A 15848-nucleotide genomic window follows, 5' to 3' on the forward strand; every position below is an offset into this window, starting at 1 on the left:
TGGATCCTATTTTTGTAATTCTGGCGGTTAACCCTGACGTGTTCACCTCTCTGTAGTGTTGTCTATGTGCTTCGTGTTAGAGTCCTATCCTTGTACAAGCCTCGTATAAAAAACAGCACCCTCCCCCTCCCCTCCTCCACCGTTTCCTCCTCACCAGCGGAAACCACTTTCACTCCTGTAGCAGATCCTTCTTATACTCACTTTATCTCTCAATAATATGCGTGTACCGCTCCTTCGTGAGTTTTCAGTTTTGGTCATCATCTGTTGACTTTCCACCGGAGAGGATAAAGAGTGGACTCTTCCCGCAGCGCGAGGCACCCCCCTTCCCCCCCCCCCCCACGCACACACCCCTCTTCCCAATCTCCCGAGCTGGTAGGAGGTAGAAGAATGAAAGAATAAACTTTGGTTATGTTCTCATAGCCATGGAGATGAATGAACTATAGCTCCCGGCAACAACGGGCCTGAAGCTCAACAGCCTAATAATTAGTAGAAAAGCACGTCTCAGACGAGTACGCAGAGTGACAGTATTGTTTTATGTAAGATTCTAAACTAAGTGAAACAGAACCATCTGTTGTTCAGGCACCCATATATGTGATAAAACCTTTTTTTTTTTTTTAAGTTTATTTATTTATTTTGAGCGAGACAGAGGCAGTGTGAGTGGGGGAGGGGCGGGGAGAGAGGGAGGGAGAGAATCCCAGGCAGGCTCCAAGCTGTCAGTGCAGAGCCAGATGCGGGGCTCGAACTCACGAAACCATGAGCTCATGACCTGAGCCGAAACCGAGAGTTGGACGCTTAACTGACTGAGCCACCCAGGCGCCCCACTGATGAAACCATTTTTTTTTTAAGTTTATTTATTTATTTTGAGAAAGAGACAGCATGAGCAGAGGAGGGGCAGAGAGAGAGGCAGAGAGGGAGAATCCCAAGCGGGGGCTTGGAATTGTCAGTGCGGAGCCCACGTGGGGCTCTAACCTCCGAACTGTGAGATCATGGCCTGAGCTGAGACCAAGACTCGGGTGCTTAACTGACTGGGCCGCCCAGGTGCCCCAATAAAACCATATTTTATTTAAAAAAAATTTTTTTTCAACGTTTTTTATTTATTTTCGGGACAGAGAGAGACAGAGCATGAACGGGGGAGGGGCAGAGAGAGAGGGAGACACAGAATCGGAAACAGGCTCCAGGCTCCGAGCCGTCAGCCCAGAGCCCGACGCGGGGCTCGAACTCACGGACCGCGAGATCGTGACCTGGCTGAAGTCGGACGCTTAACCGACTGCGCCACCCAGGCGCCCCAATAAAACCATATTTTAAAAAGCAAAGAATGACAAACACGAATTTCAGGATGGCAGCTACCTTTCATTGGGGGATGCCGGGGGATGGGAAAAACAAGGAGGCTGCGGACAGTTGTTGGCTCCCCGGCTGCTGGGTTTACGGGAGTTCATGATGAAAACGGATGCAAACTGCACACGCAGATGCAAGTCCAAGAGAACCACGTGCCTGAGATGCGCGAGGATAGTGTGTTCTTGGCTCTGTAAAAGGGTTCGCGGCGGTACTGTGCTTCCCAGCAAAGCTTCTGGAACATTTCATCAAGTTACATTGTTTTGTAGATAATTTTCACTCTTCCATTTTCTCAGTTTTCTCTGCCTGGGCTAATTGTGGGACCGTTGGATCTTCTGGATTGATCCTCTGGGTTGTATCGTCTTCTCTCTCCTTGTCTCTTCCTCTGTTTGCTAGGAGATTTCTTCGACCTTAATTTCTAACTCTCCACCTCTACTGTCAGGTTTTTAACTTCCAGAAGCTTATTTTTTATTCCCATTAATTTTTTATTCTATGGTGTCCTTTTCCTTTTCTTTCTTTCTTTCTTTCTTTCTTTCTTTCTTTCTTTCTTTCTTTCTTTCTTTCTTTCTTTCTTTCTTCTTTCTCTTTCTTCTTCTTCTTCTTCTTCTTCTTCTTCTTCTTCTTCTTCTATGTGGTTAGTGGACCCGGTTTTCCTCTCTTTAAGGATTTTTTTTATTCTTTTTTTTAATGTTTATTTTTGAAAGAGAGAGGGACACAGAGCACCAGTGGGGGAGGGCAGAGAGGGATTGGGACAGAACCCAAAGCAGGTTCCAGGCTCTGAGCTGTCAGCACAGAGCCCCACACGGGGCTCAAAGCCACAAAGCACGAGATCATGACCTGAGCTGAAGTCAGACGCTTAACCGACTGAGCCACCCAGGGGTCCCATTTTTTGTTTTTTATCCTTGGTGTCATGAAATATCACCACACTGCCTCTAAGTGTAGATAATTTTTTTCTTCCTTTTTGATTGGTTTGTCTTTCTGCTGTATGCTTTATGTTTTAAGTGTGTCCATTTTGACTTAGAGGGTTTTTTTTTTAACGTCCGATTTACCTTTTAACCAAAATCTCTAAGTATTATTTTTGAATGCAAATTTCTTCCTTTATCCATCTGAGGGTATTTTATGTAAGTAATCTAAAGTCTTATGGTTTCTTCTGCTTGTTGGGTTTAGGATCTGTGAGTCGATATGTTGTTAATTCACAAATATTTTTTGACTCTTGGATTTGTGATTGTCTTTGTGTAGTTCTCCTTTTGGCTTCCACGGAAGACTCTGGCAATGGCTACTGATAGACGTTCCTCACTTCTTGCTTCCTAACAAAACCCTGACGGTGTTTGGGCAGTCATATGCCCAACCAGCTCAGGTGACAGATCCTGATTGTACTAAGTCACCTGGGATTCCAGTCAGTGCCTCTCTTTCCCAGCCTCCCCTGCAGCTACATCTGGCATGTGACAAACTTCTAGCCAATGAGATATAAGTGGAAACCTACCGAGAAATTTCTGGGAAATCTTTTACTTCGTTGTAAAAGGGACACTTGTGTGGAGACAAGCCAACGATACTGCCTCTTTCCCTTTCTTCCTTCCTTTGACATAGATGTAATACCCGGAGCACAGCAGCCATTCTGCGACCATGAGGCAGCTCTACCCTAAGGACGGTGAAGTGGAAGGTCTGAAATCTATTTTGTGGATAGCTTTAATTGAGTCAGAGCTGCCAAACCCCAAACCACCTTGAGATATCCTGTGATGTGATTTACTGAAATGTCTTTTGGCTTGAGCCACTATTAGTCATATTTGCCGTTACTCGTTAAAGATTTCTGACAAACGTGGCCAGTGTGTGTGAACACTAACTGTTTCCTACATCCCAAATCCAGGGATTATGATGGAGGAATAAAAGACTCTACTGGGTGGGGTGAACCAGGAGCCTATGTCTATGACCAAAGAGGCTCCTCACTCCCAAGTGTTGGCGGACTTCTTGATCACAGCTATCATTTGTAAGCTCAAGTGCCCACCTGACTACTGACTGTGGGCAGATGCCTCTGTGGTCCTCTTCTTGGCACAATAAGGGGGAGGAGACCAGAGAGCCAGCCTCCTGTTCTTTTTTTTTCAACGTTTTTTTTTTTTTTTTTTTTTTTTTTTTTTATTTTTGGGACAGAGAGAGACAGAGCATGAACGGGGGAGGGGCAGAGAGAGAGGGAGACACAGAATCGGAAACAGGCTCCAGGCTCCGAGCCATCAGCCCAGAGCCCGACGCGGGGCTCGAACTCACGGACCGGACCGCGAGATCGTGACCTGGCTGAAGTCGGACGCTTAACCGACTGCGCCACCCAGGCGCCCCAAGCCTCCTGTTCTTACTGTGGGGCTGCAACAAACCACCTTCAAGTAGTTCCTGGGCTTCTGTTTCCTGTCTCTGCCATTTCCGAGCTTGGAGCCTCTCAGCTGCTCTCGACTTCTATAGCGGTCTTCTCCTGCATGTAGTTTATGCTGTGGTTTCCTCCTTCAATCTAGCCTCATTCTCCTTCTGTCTCTCAACAGTTCCCGATCATTTCTGGTCTACTGAGAGCAGTCGTGTTCCACCGTCGCCGCAGTATGCACGTGTGTGCGAGTGAGTGTGCACCCGTGTCTGTCTACCTCACGCCTGATCCAATAGTGATGGTGTATATTCACGACAAAAAAAAAAAATAAATAAATAAAATAGCCTCACTGTTAAATATCTAAACCCTCTCCTAGGAATCTCTCTGAAGAAATAGCAGAATTGCGATTAAAAGTTTTCTATTCAAAGATTTTCTTTCCAGCACCGTTAATAAAATCAAGAGGATTAAGGTCTCAGAAAGTGTTAGAATCTTTCCAAGAACATGACTTTGTTTCTGTTTGACCAGAAACATCCACCTGCCTGGAGGTAGAAGAGGTGTGAGAAGGAGAAATATTAAGGTTTACTGTCATTCATTGTTTCTAAGACGTTTCTTCGAAGTTGGGTGTGTCCTATAATCAATGTTGGCTGATAGCAGCTGTTCACTAGGTGACAGTGGTGACCTGGTTGTCATTGTCTGCCATCTATGCCAACTGGGTCCGAAAGCTTCCTATTAACACTTTCTGTAAGGCTTTTAAAAAGCTGGGGACGGAGGGGCGCCTGGGCGGCTCAGTCAGTTGAGCATCTGACTTCCCCTCAGGTCACGATCTCACACTCCGTGAGTTCGGGCTACACGTCAGGCTCTGTGCTGACAGCTCGGAGCCTGGAGCCCGCTTCGGATTCTGTGTCTCCCTCTCTCTCTGCCCCTCCCCTCCTCACACTCTGTCTCTCTCTCAAAAATAAATAAAGATTAAAAAACAATTAAAAGGCAGGGGAAAGGCAGCATTAAAACTCGCAGGATGCAGGGGTGCCTGGATGGCTCAGTCATTTCAGCAGCTTACTCTTAGTTTCGGCTCAGGTAATGATCTCATGGGTCATGAGTTCAAGCCCGGATGTGACAGCGCAGAGCCCGCTTGGGATTCTCTGTCTCCCTCTCTCTCTCTCTTTGTCCCTCCCATTCTCACTCGCTCTCGCTCTCTCTTTCTCTCTCGAAATGAAGAAATAAAGTTAAAAAAAAAAAACTTGCAAGATGGATGTCAGCAGTGTGGAAGAAAATTCCAGAGGCTCTGGCAGATCTCTTACTTAATCTCTGCATTAAGAGATCCTGTGTCAACAACACTCTTCATGCACAGACAACTGTGAGTTGAAAAGGGATTCCAGGGGCGCCTGGGTGGCACAGTCGGTTAAGCGTCCGACTTCAGCCAGGTCACGATCTCGCGGTCCGTGAGTTCGAGCCCCGCGTCAGGCTCTGGGCTGATGGCTCGGAGCCTGGAGCCTGTTTCCGATTCTGTGTCTCCCTCTCTCTCTGCCCCTCCCCCGTTCATGCTCTGTCTCTGTCTGTCCCAAAAATAAATAAAAAACATTAAAAAAAAAAAATTTAAAAAAATGCATGTCTACGTAAGTCTAACACGAGCTTTTTCAAGAAGTAGAAACCCAAATTCTAAATTATAAGAAAGCATCGTCCATAACTTAATTGGAAGCTTGTTTTTCTTTCTCAGGGTACCTAAAATAACAGTGCATCTTACAACCGATGGCATTCATTTCAGCGAAATGCAAAATTACCGAAAGAACGAAGAGAGAAAGAAGGAATTACTACCCAGCTCCTGACGTTCAGAATAGAATTACACAGCAAGACATGAGCCTTGCAGAACAGGAGTCTGTCTTTAAAGAAAAGATCTTCTAAACTATTTTCTTTTGATCCTGGGCACCCCACCCCCGCAACCCCCTGCTTCAGCATTTCAACAGCCAGGCTCAGAAGACTCAGCCTGTGGGGTCCTCCCTTAGCGGAGGAGATAATCCTTCCAGCTCTGGAAGGCAGGCTGGAGGCTTCCTGCTCTAGATGGCTGGGACGGCGGGGAGGGGGGGGGGGGGGGGAGGTCTGCCTGTGTTGGGCCCTGGGAAAAACAGGAAGATGAAAGCAATGGGGGAAGAGAGCCCAGGCAGATAAGTCAGCCACTCAGGGCACCCGTGATGGAGGGGGCTTTGCCCCTCTTCCTGCTTGGAGTCCCGGGAGGAGGCCGCCTTACACACAGCCCTGTAACTATCCCAGGTGGGGGGCCCTGCGCCTGGCTCCCCCGGCCCCTGTATTGCCCCCAGATGGGATCCAGGCCAAGCTAAGAGGGAGCCGTGGAGTTGCTGGAGGGGATCACTGTGATGTGACTCAGAAGGGACCTGAGGAAACCCATGGCCAAGGAGCCCAAGCCTCCCTTCTCTGGGATTCCCTGCCTCTGGGATCCCAGAAGCCACACTCCTTCCCCCTCCTTCGCAGGCTCCATCTTGTCAGTAGTGGACGCCTGGCCACCTTTTCTTAGACTGAGCCTCACAGATGAGGATTATTGGATAGGACTAATAATTGAAAGGTCACATTTTTCCCCATGCCAGCCAGAGAATAGGACATGGGGAGACCAGAAAAAATGAAAGAGCTACATTTTTTCTTCACCTCCCCCCCCCCCCCCCCCCAATATAGTTGCATTTCAGGACGCCTGGGTGGCTCAGTGAGCTGAGCATCCAACTCCATTTCAGCTCGGGTCATGATCTCTTGGTTCTTAGGATCGAGCCCCATGTCAGGCTCTGTGCTGATAGCGCGGAGCTGCTTGGGATTTTCTCTCTCCCTCTCTCTCTGCCCCTCCCCCCCCAAAGAAATAAATAAACATTAAAAAAAAAAGACCCTGCTACATTTATAAAAATGAAAGCTAGAAAGAACTTTGATGTACTGCAACAAAAGGATGGTTTAGCAAGTTATTACACGTTCATAGAATGTAACTTTACTGAAAAAAAAAAAAACCCAAAAAACCCAAAAAACTTTACGTAGTTATTAAAATGGTCTTTGCAGACTATTTTAATGATACGGTAAGTGGGAGTCAGGAAATAAATGTGTATATACTGGAAGATCTCAGTTATATATAAAAAACAGGCTGTAGAAAATTCACTAAAATGTTAACAGTGGTAACTTTGAATGGAGAAGTATGGGTCATTTTAATTCTTTATACTTCTCTGTATTTTCTAAATTTTCTGCAATGAGTACGTAGAGCCAGAAAGAATAATAAAAACATTTCAAAACAAAATCTTTTTTTTTTTTTTAATGTTTTTTATTTATTTTTGGGACAGAGAGAGACAGAGCATGAACGGGGGAGGGGCAGAGAGAGAGGGAGACACAGAATCGGAAACAGGCTCCAGGCTCCGAGCCGTCAGCCCAGAGCCCGACGCGGGGCTCGAACTCACGGACCGCGAGATCGTGACCTGGCTGAAGTCGGACGCTCAACCGACTGCGCCACCCGGGCGCCGCTCAAACAAAATCTAACACAGCAAATGTCACAAACGGGTTTCTGAAGCCCCTCGCTCTTCTGAAACGTAACCCAACGGCACCAGCATGTGGACAGCTTGGCTGAAGGACAGACTGTGGCGAATGATCACGTCTCCCTGCTCCCTACTGTTCGGTCCAAGTATGACAGTTTTCTCCCAGATTGTTCCCAAAGCTCATCATTTAACACCAGCCATTTCTTTATGAACACGGCAGTGAGGAATGTTCCGTTGACACGGGGACCCGCGCTGGCAGCTCTCGGAGGACCCCTGACTCTGGCGTTCTACTCCCCAGAGACAGTCTACCTCTCCGTAGGCACCTAAGACAAACACAGATGTACATACAAAGCAGAACTTGCCCTACTGCTTACTGGACCGTCTTATGGAACTACAAACGTTAAAATGGGGCGGTACCACAGGGACAGATCAGTGGGCCAGAATAAAGAGCCAAGGGAGGGGCACCTGGGTGGCTCAGTGCTTGAGCACCTGACTTCAGCTCAAGTCGTGATCTCACTCTTCGTGAGTTCGAGCCCCACGTCGGGCTCTGTGCTGACAGCTCAGAGTCTGGAGCCTGCTTCACATTCTGTGTTTCCCTTGCCCTCTGCCCTTCCCCCACTCACACTCTGTCTCTGTCTCACTCTCTCTCAAAGATAAATAAACATTAAAAAAAAATTTTTTTTAAAAAGAGCCAAGGGGGGAAAAAAAGGAAGAAAAAGCCAAGAAATATTTGCAAGTAGAGTATCCATATTAAAAGAAAAGGAAAGGGAAAAAAAAGGATAGAACCAAGGTGGCATTTCAAACAGGGATGTATTTCGTTCTGAATATAATGACAAATTGGGGGTGGGGCTTATCAGGAGCTGCTATAGATGAGTAAGAATTAGCTCATATTTAGTAACTATGGACTCCATGGCTTACATACATGTTTTCGAACACCCTCCTGGCTTTGGTCTTCTGTTCTAGTTTACTTTGGGTCTGGATTTTTAAATTTTTACTTCCATTTTTTTTTTAATTTTTTTTTTAACGTTTATTTATTTTTGAGACAGAGAGAGACAGAGCATGAACGGGGGAGGGTCAGAGAGAGGGAGACACAGAATCTGAAACAGGCTCCAGGCTCTGAGCCGTCAGCCCAGAGCCCGACGCGGGGCTCGAACTCACGGACCGCGAGATCACGACCTGAGCCGAAGTGGCCGCTTAACCGACTGAGCCACCCAGGCGCCCCCATTTTTTTTTTTTTTAAAAAACAAATGTAAGTGCTTTAGTTTTTTCTTTTTAAAATCATCATCATTATTATTATTTTTCATCATGATAAGAATACTCTTTAATTCCCATCCCCTACTTTCCCCATCTCCCACCCACCTCCCCTCTGGAGGGCTCCCCTTTCTCCACATCCTTGTCAACACCTGTTGTTTCTTTTGTTGTTGATTTTAGCCCTTCTGACAGGTGTGAGGTGATAGCTCAGTGTGGTTTTGATTTGCATTTGGCTGATGATGAGTGATGTGGAGTATCTGTTCCTGTGTCTGTTGGCCATCTGGATGTCTTATTTGGAGAAATGTCTGTTCCTAGTCTTCTGCCCATTTTAAAATTAGATTATTTGTTTTTTGAGGATTGAGTTTTATAAGTTCTTTTATTTTATTTTATTTTTTTAAATTTAATTTAAGTTTTATTTATTTATTTATTTATCTATTTATTTATTATTATTTTTAAAAAATTTACATCCAAATTAGCATATAGTGCAACAATGATTTCAGGAGTAGATTCCTTAGTGCCCCTTCCCCATTTAGCCCATCCCCCCTCCCACAACCCTTCCAGTAACCTTCAGTTTGTTCCCCATATTTATGAGCCTCTTCTCTTTTGTCCCCCTCTCTGTTTTTTTATGAATTTTGTTTCCCTTCCCTTATGTTCATCTGTTTTGTGTCAAAGTCCTCATATGAGTGAAGTCATATGATTTTTGTCTTTCTCTGACTAATTTCGCTTAGCATAATACCCTCCAGTTCCATTCACGTAGTTGCAAATGGCAAGATTTCCTTCTTTTTGATTGCCAGGTAATACTCCATTGTATATATATACCACATCTTCTTTAGCCATTCATCCATTGATGGACATTTGGGCTCTTTCCGTACTTTGGCTATTGTGGATAGTGCTGCTATAAACACGGGGGTGCATGTGTCCCTTCGAAAGAGCACACCTGTGGATAAATGCCTAGTAGTGCAATTGCTGGGTCGTAGGGTAGTTCTATTTTTAGTTTTTCGAGGAACCTCCATCCTGTTTTCCAGAGTGGCTGCACCAGCTTGCATTCCCAGAGTGTTATAAGTTCTTTATAGATTTTGAATACTAACCCTTTATAGGATATGTAATTTGCAAATATCTTCTCCCATTCAGTAGGTTACCATTTAGTTTCATTGTTTCCTTTGCTGTGCAGACACATTTTATTTTGATCTAGTCCCAATAGTTTATTTTTGCTTTGGTTTCCCTTGCCTCAGGAGACGTATCTAGAAACATACTATGGCCAGTGTTAGAAAATTATTGCCTGTGTTCTCTTCTAGGATTTTTATGGTTTCAGGTCTCACATTTAGGTCTTTAATCCATTTTGAGTTTTATGTATTGTGAAAGAAAGTGGTCCAGCTTCATTCTTTTGCATGTGGCTGTCCAGTTTTCCCGACATCCGTTTGTTGAAGAGACTTTTTCCCACTGTATATTCTTGCCTCCTTTGTTGAAGCTTAATTGACCATATAATTATGGGTTTATTTCTGGGTTTTATGTTTTACTCCATTGATCTGTGTGTCTATTTTTGTCAGTACCATACTGTTTTGGTTACTGTAGCTTCATAACATAACTTGAAGCCCGGAATTGTGATGCCTCCAGCTTTTGTTTTCTTTTTCAAGGCTGTTTTTGGGGTCTTTTGTGTTTCCATACAAAGTTTAGGATTGTTTGTTCTAGTTCTGTGAAAAATGCTATTGGTATTTTGATAGGGATTACATTAAATGTATAGATTGCTTTGGGTGGTGTAGACATTTTAACAAGGCTTGTTCTTCAAGGGCACCCAGCTGGCTCAGTTGGTGGAGCATTCAACTCTTGATCTTGGGGTTGTGAGTTAAAGCCCCACCTTGGGTGTAGAGATTACTTGAAAATAAAATCTTTAGGGAGCTTTCCAGAATGCTCGGTGAGAAGTGGAGGAACGGTGGGTGCCCAAGCTGTGCCCAGCCGTGAGCTTCTTTCTGCTCCCCCACACTGGCCTCGGCCCGCTCACCAGCTATAGAAAATAGTGAGAGATAGAAACTACTTATTATGTTTTGGGGTCAAACCCAATGCCACCCAGGAAGAAATGGAAAAGCCTTACGGGAAACCGGCTTTGAAGTACCACCTTGATAAGAATCCAAATGAAGGAGAGAAGTTTAAACAGATTTCTCAAGCTTACGGAGTGCTCTCTGATGCAAAGGAAAGGGAATTATATGACAAAGGAGGAGAACAGGCAATTAAAGAAGGTGGAGCAGGTGGTGGCTTTGGCTCCCCCATGGACATCTTTGATAGGTTTTTTGGAGGAGGACGAAGGATGCAGAGAAAAGGAGAGGTTAAAATGTCGTGCATTAGCTCTCTGTAACCTTAGAAGATTTACATATTGGTGCAACAGGAAAACTAGCTTTTCAAAAGAATGTGATTTGCGACAAATGTGAAGGCCCAGGTGTTAAGAAAGGAGTGGAAGACTGTTGTCCCAATTGCTGAGGTACTGGAGTGCAAATAAGAACTCATGGGGGAGGACTTGGAATGACTTCAGCAAATTCAGTCTGTGTGCATGGAGTGCCAGGGCCATGGGGAACGGATCGGTCCTAAAGATCGATGTAAAATCTGCAATGGAAGGGAGATAGTTTGAGAAAAGAAGATTCTAGAAGTTCATATTGACAAAGGCCTGGAAGATGACCAGAAGATAAACATTCCATGGTGAAGGAGACCAAGAACTGGTTCTGGAACCAGGAGATGTCATCACTGTTTTAGATCAGAAGGACCAGGCTGTTTTTCCTCGGCGAGGAGAGGATCTTTCCATGTGTGTGGACATCCAGTGGGTTGAAGCCTTGTGTGGCTTTCAAAAGCCAACATCTGCTCTGGACAACAGAACCACTGTCATCACCTCTCATTCCAGGTGAGATTGTCACGTACGGCGATGTTAAGCGTATGCTAGACAAAGGCGTGCCAATTTATCGTAGACCATGTGAAAAGGGTCACCTGATCATCGAATTTGAGGTAAACTTTCCTGACAATGACTTTCTCTCTCCTGATAAACTCTCTCTGCTGGAAAAACTCCTACCTGAGAGGAAGGAAGTGGAAGAGACTGATGAAATGGACCAGGCAGGACTGGTGGACTTTGCTCCACATCAGGAAAGATGGCGCCATTGGAATGGAGAAGCATATGAGGACGATGAACATCATCTTAGGGGTGGTGTTTGGCGGTCAGACCTCTTAATGGAGCCAGTAAATAGCACTGCTGGCATTTTATATGCGGTATTGAATGAGTGAAAGACTACATTCGTAGCTCACTACTTGCTATTGCTTTTGCTTTAAATATTCAACTATAGGGGCACCTGGGTGGCTCAGTCAGTTAAGCGTCCGACTAGCTCAGGTCATGATCTCACAGTTTGTGGGTTCGAGCCCCGCGTCGGGCTCTGTGCTGACAACCTGGAGCCTGGAGCCTGCTTCCGATTCTGCGTCTCCCTCTCTCTGCCCCTCCCCCACTCGCACTCTTGTCTCTCTCTCTCTCAAAAAAGTATAATAAACATTTAAAAACATTAAAAAGATATTCAGCTATAGTAGTGTTTTAAAAGTTAAATGAAGAGTAAACTTAAATAAAAAGCTCTGACTCTGCCCTGTGTGTGTGATGACTTCAGTGTGCAAGGTAAGTTTCATACTTGTAAAAACTACTTAAAAAAAAAAATCTCCCCTAGCATTTATTACGTCATACCTTGTGATTGATCTCAGCTCTATGGACATGAAACAGCTTAAACTGAAATGCTAGGTGTATGTATGGACTTCAGTGTATGACCCTTAATTGTTAAGCTGTACAGTTAAAACTTGTGTTTAATTGGCAATCAGAAAAAAAACTTAATTTGTAGAGAAGTGCTGGTCTGTAGTTCGCTTAAGTGGGATTCATTGTGATGTTTCTGCATTTCTTCTGTTGCCTCAACTGTCTGTTCGTTGAAGATGGCATGCTGTGTAATTGGGACTGTGGTATCAGTGATAGAAAGGATACTTTGCTTTTTTGTTTTTTTTTAAATGTTTATTTATTTAAAAAAAATTTTTTTTCAACGTTTTTTATTTATTTTTGGGACAGAGAGAGACAGAGCATGAACGGGGGAGGGGCAGAGAGAGAGGGAGACACAGAATCGGAAACAGGCTCCAGGCTCCGAGCCGTCAGCCCGGAGCCTGACGCGGGGCTCGAACTCACGGACTGCGAGATCGTGACCTGGCTGAAGTCGGACGCTTAACCAACTATGCCACCCAGGCGCCCCAATGTTTATTTATTTTTGAGAGAGAGAGAGAGAGTGTGTGTGTGTGTGTGTGAGCTGGGGAGGGGCAGGGAGAGAGGGAGACCCAGAATCCCAAGCAGGCTCCAGACCCCGAGCTGTCAGCACAGAGCCCGACGCGGGGCTCGAACCCATGATCCATGAGATCATGACCTGAGCAAAAGTCAGACACTCAAGTTACTGACGCAATCAGGTGTCCCAGAAAGGATACCTTTTTAAGAAGGAGTTTATAATATGCTGCTGTTTGAGGGCTTGCAATTATAGAATTACATTCCCTTCTGCTCTGTCATTTTTAACATATATATATCTAATTTTTTTTTTCAATGTTTTTTATTTATTTTTGGGACAGAGAGACACAGAGCATGAACAGGGGAGGGGCAGAGAGAGAGGGAGACACAGAATTGGAAACAGGCTCCAGGCTCCGAGCTGTCAGCACAGAGCCCGACGCGGGGCTCGAACTCACAGACGCGAGATCGTGACCTGGCTGAAGTCGGCCGCTTAACCGACTGCGCCACCCAGGCGCCCCAACATATATATATCTATATGTAATCAGTCCTGTTTACACTTTTTTTTCCTTCTCTGTGGACCATGATAAGCTTCAGAGTGGTGACTTCGGGAGCAGGGTCACTGAGAGTGAAGAGGCATTGACATGGATGGATGTTAATTTGCATGTATGAGATAGGAAGGTGTTTTTTAGCTATGTTACAGGCTTCCTTTAAACCATTTAACTTACACTCTGAAGTAACTTGCAATTTAATGTTGGTAGTATAGCAAATTATGGTGAATAGCTTTAATTGTATGTTCAACAGTTATGTTCATAAGCTTAAATCTGGATATCAGAATTAAGCAATTCTTGAAACGTTTGAATGTCTCCTTAATATACTGATTACAGGGGCGCCTGGGTGGCTCAGTCGGTTAAGCATCTGACTTCCGCTCAAGGTCACGATTTCACAGTTTGTGAGTTTGAGGCCTGCGTGGCCTGTGCTGACAGCTCAGAGCCTGGAGCCTGCTTCGGATTCTGTGTCTCCCACTCTCTCTGTCCCTCCCCACTTACAATCTGTCTCTCTCTCAATCTCAAAATAAATAAACATTAAAAAAAAAAAACTTTCTAGAAAATATACTGATTCTAAAGCAAAATAAATAAGTAAAATCTTTAAAAACTTGTTTTGTCCTTCCCACCCATGAACACGGAATGTCTTTCCATTTCTTTGGGTCATCTTGAATTCCTTTCATCTGTATTTTATAGTTTCCGTACGTAGTACAGGCCTTTCACATCTTTAGTTAAGTTTATTCCTAGATATTTTGTTGCTTTTGGTGCAGTTGTAAATGGGATTGTTTTCTTAATTTTGCTTTCTGCTGCTTCATTATTCGTGTACAGGAGTGCACTGGATTTCTGTACATTGATTTTATATCCTGTGACTTTACTGAATTCATTTATCAGTTCTAGTCGTTATTTGGTGGAGTCTTTAGGGTTTTTCTGTGTAGACTATCATGTCATCGGCAAATAGAGTTTTACTTCTTCGTTACCAATTTGGATGTCTTTTATTTCTTTTTGTTATCTAAGTGTTGTGGCCAGGACTTCCAGAACTATGGTGAACAACAGTGGTGAGAGTGGACACCCCCGTCTCGTTCCTGATCTTAGGGGAAAAGCTCTCAGTTTTTCACCATTCAGCATGAGGTTAGCTGTGGGTTTTTCATACATGGCCTTTATTATGTTGAGGTATGTTCCCTGTAAACCTACTTTGCAGAGGGTTTTTATCATGAACCATTGTTATACTTTGTCAGGTGCTTTTTCTGCTCCTGTTGAAATGATCATATGGTTTTTATTATTTCTCTTATTGATGTGACGTATCACGTTGATTGTTAGGTGGATATGAAATCATCTTTGCATCCTGGGAATAAGTCCCACTTGATCATGGTGTATGATTTTTAAATATATTCTTGGATTCAGTTTGCTAATATTTTTTTGAGGATTTTTGCATCCTATTCGTGAGAGATATTGGCCGGTAGTTCCCTTTTTTTGCAGTGTCTTTGTCTGGTTTGGGTATCAGGGTAATGCTGTCTTCATAGAATGAATTAGAAGTTTTCTTTCCTCTTGTATTTTTTGGAATAGTTTGAGAAGAATAGATATTCACTCTTCTTTAAAGGTCTGGCAGGGGCACCTGGGTGGCTCCGTGGGTTGAGCGTCTGACTTTGGCTGGGGTCATGATCTCACGGTTCATGGGCTTGAGCCCCTCATCAGGCTCTGGGCTGACAGCTCAGAGCCTGGAGCCTGCTTCAGATTCTGTGTCTCCCTCTGGCTCTGCCCTTTCCCTGCTTGCGCGCGCTCTCTCTCTCTCTGTCTCTCTCCCTCAATAACAAACATTAAAAAAAAAAATGTTTAAAAAAAAATGTTTTGTAGAATTCTCCTATGAAGCCATCTGGTCCTGGACTTTTGTTGGTTGGGAGTTTTTGGATTACTGATTCAATTTCATTGATGGAGATCAGCGTGTTCAAATCTTCTTTCTTCCTGCTTTAGTTTTGATTTTTTTTTTTTTTTAGTGTTTATTTATTTTTGAGAGAGTGCAGGTAGGGGAGGGGCAGAGAGAGGGGCACAGAAGATCTGAAGCAGGCTCTGCACTGACAGCAATCAGGCAGATGTGGGGCTCGAACTCACGAACCATGAGATCATGACCTGAGCCAAATTCAGATGCTGGACCGACTGAGTCACCCAGGTGCCCCTAATTTTGATGGTTTCTATGTTTCTTTGTTTTGAGGAATTTATTCATTTTTTCTAAATTGTCCAATTTATTGGCATATAGGTTTTCATGATATTCTGCTACAATTGTTTGTATTTCCGTGATGTTGGTTGTTCTCTCTCCTCTTTCATTAATAATTTTATTTATTTGGGTCCTTACTCTCTTTTTTTAATGTATCTTGCTAGAGGTATATCAATTTTATTAACTTTTTTTCTTTTCTTAATTTAAATTCTAATTAGGAGCCCCTGGGTGGCTCAGTCAGTTAAGCATCTGACTCTTGATTTCAGCTTGGGTCATGGTCTCTCAGTTTTGTGAGTTCAAGCCTGTGCTAACAGCACAGAGCCTGCTTGGGATTCTCTCTCTCCCTCTCTCTCTCTCTCTCTCTCTCTCTCTCTCTCTGTGCCTC

General features: G+C 44.2%; 1 protein-coding gene across 1 annotated transcript; it reads left to right on the plus strand.

Annotated features, from left to right (window-relative positions):
* The first annotated feature begins 2955 nt into the window (after positions 1 to 2955).
* LOC131515858 (dnaJ homolog subfamily A member 1-like) lies at positions 2956 to 11700 on the plus strand. The gene is made up of 4 exons (XM_058736269.1): positions 2956 to 2992; positions 7487 to 7503; positions 10448 to 10759; positions 11332 to 11700. Exons 1-4 carry the CDS (start codon positions 2956 to 2958, stop codon positions 11698 to 11700), a joined length of 735 nt encoding a protein of 244 aa, XP_058592252.1.
* The last annotated feature ends 4148 nt before the right edge of the window (positions 11701 to 15848 follow it).

Source organism: Neofelis nebulosa, chromosome 7, assembly GCF_028018385.1.
Source record: "Neofelis nebulosa isolate mNeoNeb1 chromosome 7, mNeoNeb1.pri, whole genome shotgun sequence".
NCBI lineage: Eukaryota > Metazoa > Chordata > Mammalia > Carnivora > Felidae > Neofelis > Neofelis nebulosa.